Source organism: Rhea pennata, chromosome 4, assembly GCF_028389875.1.
Source record: "Rhea pennata isolate bPtePen1 chromosome 4, bPtePen1.pri, whole genome shotgun sequence".
NCBI lineage: Eukaryota > Metazoa > Chordata > Aves > Rheiformes > Rheidae > Rhea > Rhea pennata.
In genome coordinates, this window is record NC_084666.1 from 13,696,123 (window position 1) to 13,714,786 (window position 18,664).

General features: G+C 40.2%; 2 protein-coding genes across 2 annotated transcripts in view; one reads left to right on the forward strand and one right to left on the reverse strand.

Annotated features, from left to right (window-relative positions):
- The window catches only part of CRMP1 (collapsin response mediator protein 1), a 47,696-nt gene extending 37,932 nt beyond the window's left edge, over positions 1–9,764 (forward strand). The window contains exons 11-15 of the mRNA XM_062574498.1: positions 971–1,112; positions 2,659–2,829; positions 4,444–4,623; positions 6,908–7,073; positions 8,810–9,764. Of these exons, the coding sequence (XP_062430482.1) occupies positions 971–1,112; positions 2,659–2,829; positions 4,444–4,623; positions 6,908–7,073; positions 8,810–8,901 (751 nt within the window). The 3' untranslated portion in view covers positions 8,902–9,764. The remainder of the gene's footprint in view (positions 1–970; positions 1,113–2,658; positions 2,830–4,443; positions 4,624–6,907; positions 7,074–8,809) is intronic.
- Positions 9,765–15,489: 5,725 nt separating this feature from the next.
- The window catches only part of EVC (EvC ciliary complex subunit 1), a 53,190-nt gene continuing 50,015 nt past the window's right edge, over positions 15,490–18,664 (reverse strand). Inside the window, exons 20-21 of the mRNA XM_062574499.1 lie at positions 17,342–17,453; positions 15,490–16,385 (exon numbers count right to left, since the gene is read on the reverse strand). Coding sequence (XP_062430483.1) covers positions 16,304–16,385; positions 17,342–17,453 — 194 coding nt within the window. The 3' untranslated portion in view covers positions 15,490–16,303. The remainder of the gene's footprint in view (positions 16,386–17,341; positions 17,454–18,664) is intronic.

Below are 18,664 nucleotides of genomic sequence, written 5' to 3' on the forward strand. Positions count from 1 at the left end.
CTTCCGTGGTGTACTGCTGTGCTACTCTTGCCATCTCTTAACTAGAAATGTGAGCTCTTGGTGCTTTGTGTCAGACATAATTTGCCTTGGAAGCCTGGTTTGCAGAGAAGAGTAAGATCATGAGGTGTTGAAATGATGTGTAAGAATATGCATGGGTCAGCTGTTAATTCCCACCACGCACTCTTTGAAATGTGTTCCTTGGTGATCCCTTCTTGCCTCTCAGCTTTTCAGTTCTTCTGATCTTGTCCCCCATGTGACAGTGGAGGATGCCTAAATAGGAGAAGTACTCAGGAGAAGTACCTAGGTGCTTTTTTTCTTTTACTCCCTGCCTTTTTCTGTGTGAGACCATTAAGTTAGATAAGTCCAGAGCATATATTTGACTTGGATCATTTGCACTTTCCCTTTCTTTGTTTGATTAGAAGACTATTTGGTAAAAATACTCCTCCTTTTATTTTTCTGCAGTATATGGTTTTGTTTCAGAAGGTTAAGCTTTAATCTACTGCAAAGGGATATATTGAATATTCTTGTGAGACTTGCAAGGAAAATATATGTGCAGGGAAGAAATGCAGGGAAGCAAGCTTGATGCTCATTACTTTGCATTGCAAAATTTGCCATTTTTTCAACGTTTTGAATTTATCTTGAAATTGGCAAGTATTTCATACAAGCTTTTGACCATTTTCTTAATCCAATAATAATCTTTTGTCCTGGTGACTGGGTTTGTTCCTGATCTCTGTAGATAAGCAATCTTAAATCCAAGGGGACTATAATCTGGGAATTTAGGGTGTTCCTGAGGAAAGTGGAGATGTCCGATATCATTGTTGATCTTCAGCAATCTGTAGTCAACATTAAAGGCTGTTGAAATGGTCTAGAGCCTATATCACTAACGTGGAGACTTGACCATTTGCAACTAGTGTGTGACCAAGGTAGCGCTGGTGACGTGATCTAAATCTTCTATGTGTTAACTCCACAGTGGGGACCTGCAGGTGACAGGAAGTGGACATTGCCCGTACAGCACTGCCCAGAAAGCCATTGGAAAGGACAACTTCACTATGATTCCTGAAGGGGTCAATGGAATTGAGGAAAGAATGACTGTTGTCTGGGACAAGGCTGTAGTAAGTAATTACTTGCTTTTATGGATTAAAAAAATATTGACTGTTTGCTGAGTACTGAAAACTAAGAGACTCTTGGCCATTAGTGACTTTCTAATATATTTCTGAGAAATCCCAGAGGGAGAGCTACTATAAGGTGAATTGTTTATTTCAGGAATCGTCCCTAGTTTTATAAACTCTGGGCTATGTTTCACTTTTGACAGTACAACACCGTAACGTTTATTAGTCTTTATTAGAGCTGAGGCTTCACAGACTGCACCACGGTAATTTTGCAGTTGTGTCGGAATGCACACTTCTCGTAAACATAGGATCTGAAGCAGTTTAATGATTTTGAAGGGGACCCGATATAAATCTGACAAATGGATTGTTTGAATTTGGGAAGTGTCGCATTGTTTTTGAGGAATTGCAAATGGATGGCAACTGAGCCTGAGGCGAGACTATAAAAGGCTTTGAAGGAGAATGCTGCATCTAAATCATAATGATGTATTTTGCTGTAGGATGCTGGTATAAGTTAGCAATTTTTTGATGGTTCCATGGATCCTAATATGTAGTGATATCCTCCTTCCCTTGTCTGTCTTGTCATACACACGCAGTTTCTCTCTCTCTCTCTCTCACACACACACACACACTCATTACATTGCATTGCACTGGAATGCATATGGCAAACTGGAAAGTGGTAGTATTTACAATGCTCTTGTGAGCATCTCTCCCAGACTGTTTAATAACCTCTTTCTTCAGGGACCACTATAGAGCTTCCAAGCACAGAAGCAGCTTCACATATCTGCTATGTGAAGCAAAAAAGCAAGCAAAATCTAAACGGCTAGGGATATTTTCTTTTGTTTACTCCCCAAAAGGGGAAAAAATATAGCAAAGGATGCAAATTGGGATTTATGGTGGTAATATTCAGTTTTGTACCATTGAGAAATACGTATTTTGGCCATCTTGTGTTTTGTCAGGCAGGAAATAGATGTTTATTTAACACTGAAAAGCTTGGCTCTCACATTCTCCCTTGGAATACTACTCTCATTTGTTACCAGGGAAGACCCCTGAAAAATCAACATGCTGCTGTGTTCAGCTGTTATTAAGCCATCACAGACTGCTTAAAAAGTTCAATTGGTGGTGACATTTTTTTAGGCAAGGGCTTTATAGTTGGAGTTCCATTGCTTAGACTTATGGATTTAGTAAAGCTAATAGTAGAAAAAACTTAATTTCCAAGAAATGTTTCTAAAAGAGTCTGAACATATTTTAGACTGGCAACAAAGTGCTCTTATGCGCCAACCAATGTGTGTGGTAAAGGCACCCTAGATAACTGAGGAACTTGATGGTGTTACCTGGATTAAGGTTTTATTATCTGTTCTCTGTGATGTTTGAAAGAACTCATTCACTTATTTGAAACTCCCAAGTAACATGCCTTGTATAAACTCCTGCATTTGTTTCAGGTGACATCACCGTATATATGCACTAAATGCGTTCCCATATTTCCCCGACCTTTCAGCACTTTGAATAGTTCATCTCCATTTTAAAAGCATATTTTGCTATTTTTTTTTAGGCCACAGGTAAGATGGATGAGAGCCAGTTTGTAGCTGTCACCAGCACCAATGCTGCCAAAATCTTTAATCTGTATCCAAGAAAAGGCCGGATTGCTGTGGGATCGGATGCTGATGTTGTTATCTGGGACCCTGATAAGGTGAAGACTATAACAGCTAAAAGCCATAAATCGGTAAGAAGAAATAGAAAACCAGTAACAAAAAAGAAATGCCACCGCTGCTTTTGAAATGCTGATCTAGTAAGTCCAAATGCCTGAATATAGAGGAGCAAGGTAACTCCGTACTCCTGTTCTGAAAAGTGAAAATATTCTTCCGAAGATGAAAGCAATGAAATTTTGCATTGGTGACACTGGGTTGAGGAAGGATTTCCTTTCTGTCTGCATATACCATTGCACTATTTTCTGTATGCTTGTGCCAGATCTGTAACAGGTGTGAATTAGCAGGTCTGAAGCTGGGGTTAATAAAGCTGTGCATATAAATTTGAAGCCAACTCACTCTTCTTTCACTTATCTGAAAAGCACCCCATATTATAAATTGTGTGATTAAATCAATAATATTCTAATCTATGAAGATTAAATATTTTGATAACCCAGCTCTAGTCAGCTTCATGGCTGGGATTTTCCATTTAAGTCCAAAGCTTTGAAATATGTTTCTCTGCCCTTAGCACAGGGTACCAGTGACTCACAGCTGCTTTGATTTTGACTGCAACAGGACTCATGTGTTTATCTTTTGTGTTATCTATCTCAGAGTTGTTATATCATAGTTCAGTGCTTTGGTCTTTTACATTGGGGAATTCTTACAAAAAAATTCACTGTAGATTGAATAACGTGGTTTATATTAAAGAGACATGAATCTTTCAAAATTAAGTTTAGGTGATTCAGTTTTTATTTCTCTATCTTGGGGTATCTCAACTTTTTCTAGAAAGCAATAAATGCCTGCCTTTGACAGTCACTCTGATTTAAACTCAGGGTTTCAGGGTTTTTCTGAACTTTTTCAAACAGAAATGTATGTGCTGGTCCTGAAAGCTCAGTGCTGACTGCAAGTCTGAAACATGCTCTGCTGAGCCGCACGGTAGAGTGCTGTGTGAGCCCTGCCACGTGTATGACTGTGCCTTGGAAATCACCTGGCACAGCCATGGCACACGCATGGTGCGGCCACATCTGGGCTTCTGGATATTTGGCAGCTGAGTAAGAATTCTCCTTCCTGTTAAGATTATCACACTTTAGAGGTTCTGGATAAATATAGAGAGTCCTAAAAAAACAATGAGATAAAATCTTGATGGAAAATGAGCAGCTGCACAGCTGAAGTCCTTGGTACTTCTGAAAGGTTAAATTAATTTTGTTCCAATCCCATCACTTGCCTTGGAGGACAAGCATTAGGTAGGGTAGGGGTAGAAGACATTTAGCATCTTGTTCTGCAAACTAGAGATATTTTTATATTCAGAAATTGGCATGTACTTTAAGCTGTATGGTATGTGTTTGGTGGATCAACAGGGACTTCTGCAGTTCCACAGGATCTTTTCCTAACCTCCACACCTAGGAAATCAGTATGATTTGACACTTTTGATGTATCAGAATTCTGTTCTTCATGTAACCTTCAACTTGGGTGGATCCACAGGAGCATAAACAAACGCATTGTTTTTGTAGTTTTAAAACTATAAAACAGTTTTATAGTTCTGTTAATAGTAGCAGTCTAAAGCTATGGCCACAAACATAAATTATAAGTTACTAGCTGGAAGAGATTTTGTACTGAACTTGCAGTGTGTGTGTGTGTTGGTTGATCCTCAGGCTGTTGAGTACAACATCTTCGAAGGAATGGAGTGCCATGGTGCCCCACTAGTGGTCATAAGCCAAGGAAAGATTGTATTTGAAGATGGAAATCTGCACGTAAATAAGGGAATGGGCCGCTTCATCCCTCGCAAACCTTTCCCTGAATATCTTTACCAGCGCATCAAAATCAGGAATAAGGTAGAGACAGATATAATTTGACCATACTATCTTGGAACTACATTAGCAAATGTTTTCATTATTATGGTACTAACGTGAGTGCGTATCAGATGGACTGTATGTGGCATCAATACGCCACCAAAAGGCCACAGGCTTGTTGTATCTCTGGAAGTGTGAATTAATGTAATCACCTTGGGAGCTTCAGTGGGGTGGGACAGATAGTTGCCAACCGGGAATCTGTCCTTACGTCCAGCTGTGCAGTCTTTTGAAGGGAGATGGAAAAGTGGTAAAATTTACTTTTAACTACAAATTAGCAAAAAGATAAAGCCTCTTTAGGGGGAGGTTTAACCAGAGGAAAAACAACGTTTAAGTTATTACTAGACTTTGTACACTGAATAACCGCATTGTAGAGAGAAGAAAAAGCATGCAGTAAGTCAGAGATATCATTACATTTGGCATCGTGCTAGTTTTGACAGGTTGTAGTGTGCATTGCTATTGCAGCATGCAAAATTCAGAGCTCAGAAAAACTTTCCTTTTGTGTTGGTAGCTTGGGAAATGACCAAGATTGAGACTGGATCAACTCTGTTTTTGAATTATATCAGTGCTCCTCTATTGAAAACCACTTGCCTTGGCACTAGTTTGGTCTTGTCTGGGAATTTCTCTTTGATACTAGGCAAGAAAGTTAGTATGTGAAGCTATGTAGCAAGGACAGATTGACTAAAGAAATATATTTTTCTCAACAAGACATGTATAATTGCCTATAAGGACAGCAGCTGAAATTAGGTCTACAAACAGGTTGATAGCTGTTATGTTCATCATGTTTTATACAAATTCTGTCAAATTGTGAGATATAAAATGTTTGCTCTTCTAAGGAGAAAAGGCACTGTAAAAAATAATAAACACATTACGTTTTTTCCATTTTCACTTAGACAACAGGCTCTTCAACATATGGGCCTTGTCTTCACACCTGCCTCTCAAGGGTTCAGGACATGCAAGTGTTTATAAATTAGAGTGACAATGATATTTAAATGGTGAAGATGACACTTTAAAACCAAATATCAAGAAACTTGTGTTTTGTGCTAGGAGTCTACAAAAACGCCTAGGCCAAATAACTTGTGTCTTGAAAGCAGGCCTGGATTTTGGGAGAGACCTTTGATTTTAGATACTTAGGAAAAGATCTGCAAAAGTATGTAGGAAGGTACTAACGTTTTTGCTCTTGGAGCTCCCTCTGCTGCCTTCCTGGAGAAAATGAGATCATTTTCATGTCTGTGTTTCTCCACTGTCAAATTTTATTGACTGAAAATATTTTAAAAACCCAATGATGGTCCTGTCAGTGACCGTATCTCATGTGAATGTCATTACACAAGAAAGGTGTATTGAATGAGGATCTGCAACACCGTAACTGGCACAGGAAAACTCCTGGGATCAGGACAGCAGGATAAACTTATGCCTTCATGGGTCCCTGGTGGATTAGATTCACTGCTGCGATCCGCAGCTGCCTCCATGTGGGCATTAGCTTTGGTTCATCCCTGCCTGGGATATCTCTTCTGAGCCTGACGACCTACTCACGGGAATCAAGGAAAATGCGTTGATGTCTATAAAAGTTGGATCAAACCCCTGTGAATAGAGTGTCCTTCCTACACAGTATTTTAAATTTCCCTGTTAACATGTAGGAGAAATGATTTTGAAATAATATCCTTGTAAGCCTTAGCTTGTTAAATCTTTTTTTAAAAAATGAGCTTTGGATTATACAGTTAAACCTCTTCAGATTCATGCAGAAAATGGAACTTTTTTTTAAAAAAAAAATATTGCTTGTGTTGTCTTCTTTCATTTTTTCTATGGGTGTCACTAGAGCTAATTTTTAGAGATGCTTTCCTGCTTCTTCTTCTGGTGAAGTATAACCTTCCCGTGTTTCCAATGCCTTTTGCCTGGTAAAAGGGCGAAGTTAGCCCTGCGGTATCGGAGTGCAGAGCACACAAATTCCAGCCTCCTGCTCTGGCTCCAGCAGCCACACCACGGGGCGCCTCGTTAGATCAATCATTTTTATGAACAGTGCTAAAACCAGGATTCCTCATGTGGTCATATAAACAATATAAAATGCATCTATATTTATAAATGGGGGAGGAGGCTTTACAATTTCGCTTACATATAAAGCAGACACTAGCTTTGATGAGAATACATGTGTTCGTACTTCAGCTAGTGCAGAATATATCTCTATACTCAGTATCTTGGTGTATAGATAGGAGTAACATTAGGGAGCATTAACAGAGCATTCAGCAACTGGGTTTTTGTTCTCTCGACCTAGGTGGGAGGACTGCAAGGAGTCTCCAGAGGAATGTACGATGGGCCTGTGTATGAAATCCCAGCTACGCCAAAATATGCAACTCCTGCACCCTCAACTAAATCCTCCCCTGCCAAAAACCAGCCCCCACCAATCAGAAACCTCCATCAGTCCAATTTTAGCTTATCAGGTAGGTTGGCCTGACTCAGTAGAAATGTCTTGAAAGCCTGGAGTATGGATTATGACTGGTGCTCACAAAAGATTTATGGTAAATTTCAGTTATAAAGAATTAACTACTATTTTTATCAAATATGAAAGAAATACATATACTCGTATCTATATTCTTATACACTCTCTCTCCATGAATATTTTATAAATTACTAAATATTCAGAAGATCTGCAATCTAAAATGCTCTGCGTGCACCATTTTTAGTATTACTTACCCTGCATGTTACAGTTATCTGAGGTCTCCAGTTGATGTAGCTGAGGCCCTTTGGTGATCTGTGTGGCTGACGGGACGGGTGCCTTGCATAACTCATGACTCACACATCTCACATTTCTTGGTGCATCACAAGAAACTTCAAGACATGGGAACCTCAGCTTTCCTTGTGCATGGCTGGCAAGCCACGTGCGGATTCTATTAATGTACAGATTCTTGTCCTCATGCTCTTGTTGCCTGAATTTTTTTCCATGTTACATAAGAACTAGACTGGAAAATCATCCTGTGAGGGTCACTGGGAATAACTCTTGTCATCAGAAGTTAACTATTAGTCCGTCATATCTTACCCTCCAAAAATCAATAGCACAGTGGGCAAACAAGTGTCTCCTTACAGTTTTGTAATGAAAGTCACTGGCTCTTCTCCTGTACAGGAGCCAATGGTCCAGTTTTTGTCCCTGGCAGATCCTGCCTTAAGAAACTAAATTAAACATCTAGAGAAAACCCAAGGAAAGCAAATATTTTAAATACCCGTCTGATAAGCTGAGATATATTTTTGCCCATCCACTTTGGGGCCAGTGTGAGCATATACAAAATATGAAAAAGCATATAAAGCAAAACTACTTACAAATTTTATCTCTAACAATAATAAATGATGAATGTAATTTTCATGTGCCTCTAAGTCTGTGCTTTCCCAATCCACTCCTAGATCTGTGTATTATCAAGACAGCTGATGTATGAATTTGATAGGAATCAGGCAAATGCACACAACTGCATTCTTATGGAATTAAACAGAACCGGAGAATATGATAGCATTTATAACAATCTTAAGCTTTTATGATAGTCTTATGTTGCCTTTGGGAAGATACGTCATAGTTGATGAGTGTGATCAGACGTTTAACCTAGTATAAAATTTGCTGCCGCAAACTTAACCTTTCAAAATTTTGAAATACTGTGTGAAGTGGATATGAGTTTACACCAGATCAATGCTCCCTTTTCACCTAGATTTATGACCCCTAAATTAAGATTTACTGTATTGTTAACTCAGGGACTCAACGGGGACAGATATTTCTAAATCAGTGAGGCGGATTTGAAAAATCCCCTCTGCACATATGTACGTTAAATTTTTCTTTTACTTACGGTAATGCGTTCTCTCAGGGTCTGATAGCACAAAGGGAATAAATACCCTCTGGAGGCTGCCATCTCTGCATGGCTTCTTCTTCAAGTCAGTGGAAGGCAATTCCCCTTGCAGGAAAAGCATTAGTCCAGTCCCAAACATTTAAGACTATACTCCTAATTGAAGATAATTGGGGCTAGGCACACAAATATGCTTTGAAGGTCTGTTTAGCACTTCAGTCAGAGGTCTGGCTCAAGAGAAACCAGCTGTTAAAGATGTTAAGGAAGGGTAGCTGGAACTAATCAGGCAAAATATCACTGCTGCTAGTTTTTCCCCATTTCATAGCTTTGTTTCCTGAATTCCTCTTGCACAGGAGCTCAAATAGATGATAATAACCCACGCCGTACCGGACACCGCATCGTTGCACCTCCTGGTGGTCGCTCTAATATTACCAGTCTTGGCTGAAAATGCTGATGGACAGAAACACAAGGATGAAGGATCATGGGAATAATGTCAATTCCCTTCAGTGTCCACGTTACTGAACCCACAGTTTTATTTGGTACTAATGGAAATAAAAATGAAATGTCTTTCTTTTTTTGTATAGGAAGAGGTGATAATAGTGTGGTGTGTTTGCTTGGAACTACTTGCCTCACAATTGTGCTTTCATGCCATAGTCACCTTAAAGCATGGTGCTTCCATTGCCCCGTTAGTGACTACAGGTTTTAGCTGTGTCTTGTAACTGAATGATGGTTCCTTTTCCCCCCTGTTAGCTGTATTAGAGTAGTTAATGCATGTTACTGAGTTATTTATGCAAGTTACATACTGTGAGTGAGCCCCTTTAGAACACGTTGCCAACAACTGACTAGACATAATGCCAAGATTAATGTCTATATTTGACAAATGCCACTGAACTACTTATGGAGGAAGAAAATGGCCATCTTGAAAGTATGCAGTAGAGTAGTATAGGCAGCTTCTGTTTTTACCTTTAATTTATTATAAACCCAACAAGCACTTCTCTCAGGCACAGAAAATCATCAAGACACGCAATGACAAATGGTCTCTGTAGCACCCGTCTGTAGCCTCTGTACATTCCAAGTTGGTGTCTTTGTTGTTTCCATTTTAGACAGAGCCATAATTTATACATAGCAATGCCATTGCTACCCCTGCAGGGATTTCTCCACCTAGGCAGTAGCGCTCTCCTTCTGCATGAGTCTTTTGGTACTTACAGATAATCCAATTTGCCGTCGGATTTTTAAAGTTTTTTGTACAAAGTTTTTCCTTTGTAATCACATACATTTTTACTTACTCTACAGTATCAGATCTACTAGTCGTGGTTCTATTTCTGAATTCAGAGCTTGTGAAATAAAGGAAATGAATTGATGGGTAAGCGTCTTCCTCTACTTTCCAGTATTGTTGCTCAGTGGTTGAAAATTTAGCATGGAGGTACTCAACAGAAAGTGTATTTTAGGTTGACACCGTGTGAAAGAATGAACCTCCTTAGATCACAGGGGGTGTTAATACAGTTATCTGCACATCCATATTATGGCGTGACATAATCTGGCTTAATTGCATACATCTTACAGTAAAAAAAATAAAAAAATTACACTCACCTGTTGCACTGCAGCTGCCTTGATTATGGCCTCATGACATCTAAACTATCTGCCAAGACCTTCAAGTACACATATGATTTGCTTAAAATAGAGCTCATTGCCATCCTCTTCATCTTTAGAACACACAAGAAGCACTAACAACAGAGCCGAGAACCAGTTTGGAATGCTCCAGTTTGACCTAAGCTCTACTCCACTTAGTGCCAGTTATTTCAGCCCATCTTGGCGTGTTCTCTGCTGATCTGAACTGGGATGGGATCTACCACAAACAAGATGCAAAGCAGGAAGGGTGAGAGAAAGCGGCCTACATTATCTTTTTGGGTGAGAGTGAAGGAAATACTTTCTCCCTATTTTTTTCGTCCTCTCACAAACTTTATAAAGAAACCTTTTTTTCCCTATCACTTCTTTCTCGTCTGTTTGTGTTGCAGATGTGGGAAGTGTGGGCTACAGCAGAGGGTAGAGTGCTAAGAAAATAAACAGGTTAGCAAAACAGCTCCGACTGGCCTTGTGCTGCTTCACCCTTGTCTGTGCTACAGTGCTGTGCTGGGAAAGTCCTGCAGCAGATCTGCATGCAGCTGACTGATTTTGTCTAGTTGTGCTCATGCTTGACCACTTAGCACTGGTCTGTCCTTCCCCCACAGCAATATTGGCAATACCACATGAGCATAAGGGACGTGCATGCCTTGAAAATAAGCTGCTTGAAGCCTGTCGTCTTATTCTGAAGCCAGTACGTTCATCTTCAGCTTTCCTGGGAAAGGAATGAGTATCCTAGAAAAATCTATTTGTGTTAGCTTGGTCTGAAAAACTGGCAGCAGATTTTTTTTCTGCTTTGGCATTGATCTGAACCATTGAAGAAACACTCCGATTCACAATTCGCACAAATGAATTGAATCTGTTTCCAAAATAAAGAAATAAAGCTTTAAGCTTTTTTTTTTTTTTTTTTTTTTTTTTTTTTGGCCCCTGCTTCTGAGGGGCAAAGTGGAGGGGGGGAAGCTCTGGCCTGGGGAGAAAAGAGAGACTGGTGGGGACCTCTTTCCATCTGCAGCTCAGGTGTTACACAGCTTATCAATTTGTATGATCTGCACCTGAGACTGAGTCAATTCCCCACCCTAATGGCTGGTCTTGCTCACTGTCAGTGATGGTTTGGGTATTTTATGTGAAATAAAAGTTTGCTAGCAGAGAAGCCTGAGGACAAGCTGCTTGGGAATAACTAACAGCCCAGCAGATGAGGCAATTTTGAAGCACCAAGCTCTCCACTTCCACTGCTCTGTTCCAACCTACTTGTTAAGAGGATTGACGATGCAACTAATAGTTTTGGTAATCTACCCCCTAAAATAAAAGTGAAGCTGGCTTGTGAAACTACCAGAGGAATCCGGCATGGCGTGAGATTTCTGGAACTGCTGGTAACAATAGTGATGCTCGTGCATGTGTGTGTGTTTGTGTCCACAGCAATGATTGCCTGCCTCTGTGTGACCGTGCTGCTCCACCTATGAGGCTTTTCATGCTTGAACTAATAGATAGAAATAACTGTTGTGTAACTAGTATTCACAGATTCTGCTCTTTCTACGTGACAAAATCCTAAACAAAAGAACTCTCTGTCTACAAACCAGTTGAGATATTGTTGTTACCGTATTTTTTTTTTTCTTTTTTCATGCTGAGGGACCTGCAAGTTCATGTTTTGGGTGTTTGTGAGGCATCTCATGGCTCTGTGGTTCTGTGCCAGCATAACTGTGCTTGTCAGGTCAATGTAACTCTCTTACGTTTCCCCAAAGGAGAAATACGGTGATGTGCCTGTGATGCTCTGATGCCCTCAAAGCCTGGTCGTGCTCAGTGCAGTTTGAAAACATGTAGTCTGTGCTGGGCCTGGGTGTCTCCACTGTGGACAAGCAAAAGCATATGGGTGTGACTTAAACACCTCTCCTTTTCTTGAACGCAGGTCACCATGCAGAGAGCTGGTGTGTGCCTCTTTTGTGAGGGCTTTAAACAATGTAATGCAAGTGGTGCTTTTCGTGCCATACGGAGGACTATTTCACAGCAATGCCTGCTGCCCTTGCATTGCTAACGTATCATTAAATTAAAAAAAAAAAAAAAAACAATAAATAAAGAGTGGATTAGTTTGTGATTCTGACTATACCTGCAGAGCCGGAAACTCTCCTTGAATTTGCCTCCGTGCAGGAACCCCAAGCAGGCAGGTCTATTTGTGCACCCCTGTACGGGAAGCAGTTGTTATTTCCCTCTTTCTGCTTGCAGTTTCAGAAGTCTTTTGTGATTTTTCAAGTATCAAGCTTCTAAAACTTTGCAGCATGAGCTTTTAATAGCTTATACAGCCCTAATGATGTGAGCTCTTTATTGCCACTTGCCAACCCTCTAAGATTAGTCCCTATGGTCCAGACAGTCTGAGGATTATACTCTTCAGTCAAGGAAGGTGGAGTAGAAAGCTGGACCCATGGAGTGTTTCCTGAGTCACAATTTAGCCTGTTGTCTACTACTGGAGCAATGCAGCCAAATGTTAGTTAGTAACAGACTTTGCTACAAACTATAAGGATGGTAAAATTGTCCCCAAACTGGTATCTGTACCAGCCATTAAATGTTTCTGAAAGCAATGCACTGATCTTTATCATTAAGAATTAAAAAAAAAAAAACAGGCTGGACCAGACCAGATGTCCACCTACGCTGGGTTCTAGTGGCCAACAGCATCAGCCTATGGAAAGGCATAAGAAAAAAGGTACAGACAATGCTAATACTCCTATGAATGCTCCCTTAAATTCCAGTGATTTGTAACTTCCTGAGTGACAAGTAGCATCTTTGTACTTAATAATCGTTGGTGGATGTGCTTACCATGAATTTGTCCAGATACTTTCAGAACCCATGTAAAACCTTAACATATATAAATTGCTGGAGCGAGGAGTTGCACAACTTAACACACTGTGACAACCTCCTTTTGAACCTACCACTTGCTAGTTTATTTGATACCAGCTAGTTCTTGCCGTTTAGAACTGGCCAATATTAAATCTCAGTGGTCTAAGCAAAAACATATGAGGATTTTTTTCCTTTTTAATTGTGGTTTCGGTGAACTTCACACAAACTTTTCAAATATGTTTCAGTGACGATAGTGAGGGGCATTCAACTAAAAATAAATTTCATATGAGAGAATAATATCTCATAATTTAGAAAATGTGCCGTTTGGGATACTGTTTCTGCCCAATGAGGAACGGCTGCGAGAGCTGGGCCTCTTCAGCCTGGGGAAGAGAAGACTGAGAGGGGATCTGATCAATGTGTATAAGCATCTGAATGGAGGGTGTCAGGGGGACAGGGACAAACTCTTTTCAGTTGTCCCATGTGACAGATCAAGAGGCAAAGGGCAGAAATTGAAGCACAGGAAGTTCTGCCTGACCGTGAGGGGGAATTTCCTCCCTGTGAGAGTGACGGAGCACGGGGACAGGTTGCCCAGAGAGGTGATGGAGTCTCCTTCTCTGGAGATCTTCAAGGCCTGCCTGGATGCAGCCATGTCTACCATTCTATAGGTGACCCTGCTGAGCAGGGAGGTTGGACTAGATGATCTCTAGAGGTTCCTTCCAACCTTACTGACTCTATGATTCTTTAAATATCATATGCCTCATGAAGTAACTGGAGTGATATAGATGAGGTACCCAGGTCTCAGCACCTCATTCCCCACCTCCCATTGTATATGCTGCAACTTTCTTGAAAAACGAGATGTACATGAAATGCTATCTTTAAAGCACGCAGACAGCTTTAAACAGCTGTAAGCCCTGGCAACTTCTTCCTCACAAAATGTGGTAAGCCAGCCTGCATTTACATTAGTGACACAGTGCTATTTCTGAAAGACATCTTCAGCAAATAGGGTCCAGATCCTTGTCCCCTCTCCTGATGCTCTGGAAAAGTGAGTGGTCATAGCTGCTGGGGTGCAAAGACCAGAAGCCTCTCCCGGAGCTGTAGGAATTCCCATGTAATGCACAGACAGCTGCAAACCAAAGCCCGTTGTAGCTTCTGGTGTTCAGATGGAAGATACTTTTGTTCAGATGGAAGAAACACAGCCAAAAGGTGTTGTACATAATGATCTCTGGATATTGGATTGCTGTAGATTTGCTCATGGAGTGAGTGAGGGAAGATGCTACTTTGGTGCTGGCCCAGCTTTCTGTTTAGTGTGTGTCCAGGCTGGATTAAAAGACCTTTATGTGGTTGTCAGTTCCAGGACATAACTGGGAATTTTGGTCTAAGACCTCAAACTGTACAATGTCCGTCCTCAACAAAGAATTCTCATGACTTGCACTTCCTCAAGAGTGCTTGTTTAACTCAGATACGAAACTGCCCACCTTGCACAGGAGCTAGGACCAGGCTGAATAACCCAGGTAGAAGTGTTTGTAGCCACACTATTCTTCAATCTGCACGTGCAATCAAACTGCAGGGCACCTTTCAGAGAGCCTTCTGTATAACAAGGCTTTCCATCGCTTTCTATGGCAGAGAGATCGTGACTTCAGAGGGCACTTGTGAGGATGGCACTCACGCTACTGCAGGGCTGTCACCATGGGGGCAGCCACTTATGGTCCTGCAGAGCTGTGGGGATGGCACCATGGGGATGGCGCTTGTGTTCTTATGGGGCTGTGAGAACAGTGCCCGTGGGGTTGGTGCGTGTACTCTTGGGACCATGAGCTGCCAGCAACTCCTTCATCAAATGCAGCCTGGGGCCATCAGAAACCCTGCCTGGGTGATTTCAAACAGCAAAAGAAGACACCCATGCTTTTTTCCCCGAGAGAGGGCACTGCTGCCTCACTTCTTGGACAAACTGAACACTACCTTTTTTTTTTAAGGGAGATAAAAAGCTATTTAAGCCCTGCCTAGTCAAACAAATCACAGTGCATCCAGGGAAGCTGTTTTAGGGAGTATGTGCAACATCCTAATTGTGACTGGAGCCTCCACGGTACTGAATGGTTTAAAATGGTGTATTATCAACATATTCAACTCTAATTTTAAAAGCTTCCTTCTTGTTATCTGTCTAGGGTGTACTGCAGAATTAAGGTTCTCAGATAGAGGTAATTAGGCTGCATCCATTTAGAAAAAAAAGAAAAAAAAAAACATTAAACAGGCAACTAAAATGTCTAGTCCAGTAAGGTCGAAAGACCATGACAACGAATTGCTGAACTACAAGAATCAAATACTCAAAGTGGCACACCTTAGGAAAAAAGCCTAAGTTATTTTGATAATGACTGACACTAAAGATGAGAGTATTTAAATAACTGTGTGTGACATGCTTAGTGAAGTCGTTTGTGCGATTGATCTTTAATCATAGGTAAATTTTATGACTGGTGTGGTATTTTTACTGCATGTGCCAATGTACAGCCTTTAAATTAGTAAAATGTATGTTCATTTTAGAATCATGGAAATTTCTAATTTCATGAAAGCTGCAAGGTTGCTTAAGTATGTCATTTATTACTTTATACAGGTGTTCTGTATAGCTAACAAAAATTAGCTGCTTTGCGTAACAACAAAATTACCCACAAGAAACACAATGAACATCATGAAGTATACTGAAAACAAAGAGTTTACTTTAGGAAGAATAGGAAGTGAAGTGTAAAAAAATGAAACAACAGGTTTTGTCTCATTCTAACAATAACTTGAAATTTGAGACAAGAGGTGGGAAATACATTTACAAAATCTTTGTAAAAAATTTTTAAAAAGCAAAGCCTGATAAACATTAAAATATAATGAAAGAGAGAAAAATTAAATCTTTCGATGTACCACTGACATCTGAAATATATTTAAATATTCTCTACATTTTTCTTTATTTATTTTTTAGTCTAAAGCAGCAATCAAAATATCAAGACCAGATCTACCACATTTAGGGCTCAAAAGCATATGGTACATCACTATTACAATGAAACCATCCTGGGATATACCAACATTGGCAACCGGTCTAGTGTAGATCTGTTCAGCTACAAGTGCACTTTTCTCAGGTATAGTCCTCATCTAAAGCTACATCCACATTCCCTCAGTGTTCTGGAAGAGCTTTTATGAAAGACATCCTTGTTCCTCCCTACCAAAATCAAGTGAGACTGTTTCATTAACAGCAAAAGGCACACAGGATTGATTTTTGGTCTGTAGCTAAAGAAGATTTCTCGGTTATTACTGATGTTCTTCATTGTTCCTCTGTAAACCAGCTCAGTAAGTATTTATAGCTGCTGAGGTCACCCAGAAGAATGCTTTGGTAATCTGTGTTCAGACAGCTCATATAAATATTTTTACTACCTGTTGTCTCTTTCTTTTAGCATCTTTGAGGTTTTTCTTGGCTCAGTCTCCCCTTCATGTGAACTCTGCAATTTATCTCTGAAAAAAACAAGAAAATAAAACAAAATTGTAGATCAAGTTTTTCACAGGCTATGACTTTCCCTTTAACTAAACTCATTTTGATATGTGGAGAAAGAAGCTCGTTACATGATTAGAGTTTTTGCACTTGCTGGTTTCAGCTGTCACTGTTCAGCCTGCCAAAAGAAAGTTGTATAAAGATAAATGTCCCTTTGTTGTGTCCCCGCTCCCTGCACACGTATCCCGTGCTGGCTGTGGGAAAGGAGTGTGTGAAAGAGTTGATGCCATCAGGGAAAGGAGCCATCTCCTGAAGTCAATCCCAGGCTGAGGTCACTCAGGGGATAAATACTTTTCCCCAAAGGCCTGTGGCTCCTGAGAACCAACTGTTTGCTTTGCCTGTCAACAGGATTTTCTCTGCTCAATATATCAACCCCCAGTGACCAGCTGGCTGGTTTGATCTGCCTGTAGTGATCAGCTGGCATCTTTCAGGTTTCCCCCTCCAGTTAGCAGCCCAGCACAAGCCAACTGAAACATCTATCAGAAAATCATTGTTAGAGCTGCTACCCTGATCAGCCGAAGACTGACGCTTGCCTTTGTTCGTGAAATAAAGGTGGTAGCTGAAAGCCTAAATACCACAGACCATATTTTGGTTGCTGTAAGTCAGCCTAGTTCCATTCGAATCTATCGTCTGTCCTGATTTATGCTCTCTGTGACTCAGGTTTTAAATACCTACTTAGAAGAAACTTGGAAACATAAAGCACAGTTAGTTATAAAGTACGTAACAGTGTAGACAAGTTGACTTTTGCAAACTTAAGTATGGAGAAAAAAGGGTGAGAAGTAAATACTAAGGAAGAAGGTCAGCCAATATAGGCATTATATTTTGGTTTCGACTGACCTACTTGCTTAGGAACTAGATTTTGTAGTGTTTTTTATAAAGAGATTTTTCAGAGGACATAATTTTTTAACTTTTGCTGTACCTGCATAAGCCAGAAGTCTGTCCGGGGGGATCTTGAATATTTTCATGAGAATCACCTTTATCTTCTGATACCAGAGGTTGAAAGGTCTTTCTTTTTGAGTTTGTTTTTTCCCCTGAATAGACACAGGTATGTGAGTTAAAACCCCCCACAGCTATTACAGCTTGTTTCTTTCTGATTAATTTAAAGCAGAAAAATATACTCTCATTTCTAGCACAGAAACACTTATATATGCTGTTAAACCAAGGGACTGATTCCAATTTATTTTAGTACAGATTTTTTTTTGTTTTTTGTGAGTTTTTTTTGGACTATCCATTAGCTACCACAGAGTAGATCTTCAGCTTGCATACTTGCCAAATACTGGAGTGAGTTTGCGTGAAATGGAACAACTGAAAGCACTATCATGCATTTTCTTAGCAAATAATTGCATGTGGTTCTTAACTACCAGCAAATAGAACACAAGTCACTTCATAATTCTAAGTGATTTGAGACAAAACAATATGATGTTAAAAAGTCACAGTTTCTAGGACCTTGAGCAAAGCTTCCATGTGCATCCCTGCAGTCAGCGTACACACCAGGAGAAGCAGCTCTGCATGCTTAGAAAATGAGTGATTAGGGAAAGAGACTTCAAACTTGTCCAGGTGACTAAGCTACTTTTCCTTTTCAGGAACCTGTCTCACCTTTCAGCATCTTTCAAATGTAATGTGAAATGTTTTATTTAGATAATGATAGAGGGATTCTACGGGCCAAATGATGAGAATGTGCACATTCAGACCATGCCAAGTGTGGACTAGGGAACACAATTCTGACAATTTGTCCATTGAACTAATGAATTAGTCTGATTTGTTAAAATGGCAGGAAATTCATACAATTATTTAAGACTTGCTGATTCAATAAGGTTCTACTTTTTTTTACTTTCGGATATGTGTGAGGGAAGGTCAATTCTTGCATTCTATCCTGAGAAACAAAGTTGAGCGACTCAGCTCTATTGTCCTCCAAAAACCTAGTGATCAAGCTGAAGAGAATCCTTTGGGAAGATGATGAAGACAAAAACAACAATTGTGGTTTGACCAATTAAGTCAAAGACTCAGCTCAATGGGTGCAATATCATCCATTGGCTAAAGAACTGCTCAGGAGTGTAGAAATATGACATTTATTTGTGGTCCTGCTACCAGCGAACTAGGTGACCTTAGAAGGTCACCTTACCTCTCTGTGTCCCAACTCCCTCATCCATTCCATGCCATGGAAATGGCATGGACAAAAAAATCTCTCCTAAAACTGTATTGTGTTGGACTGCAAGACATACACTGATATATGGAACAATGT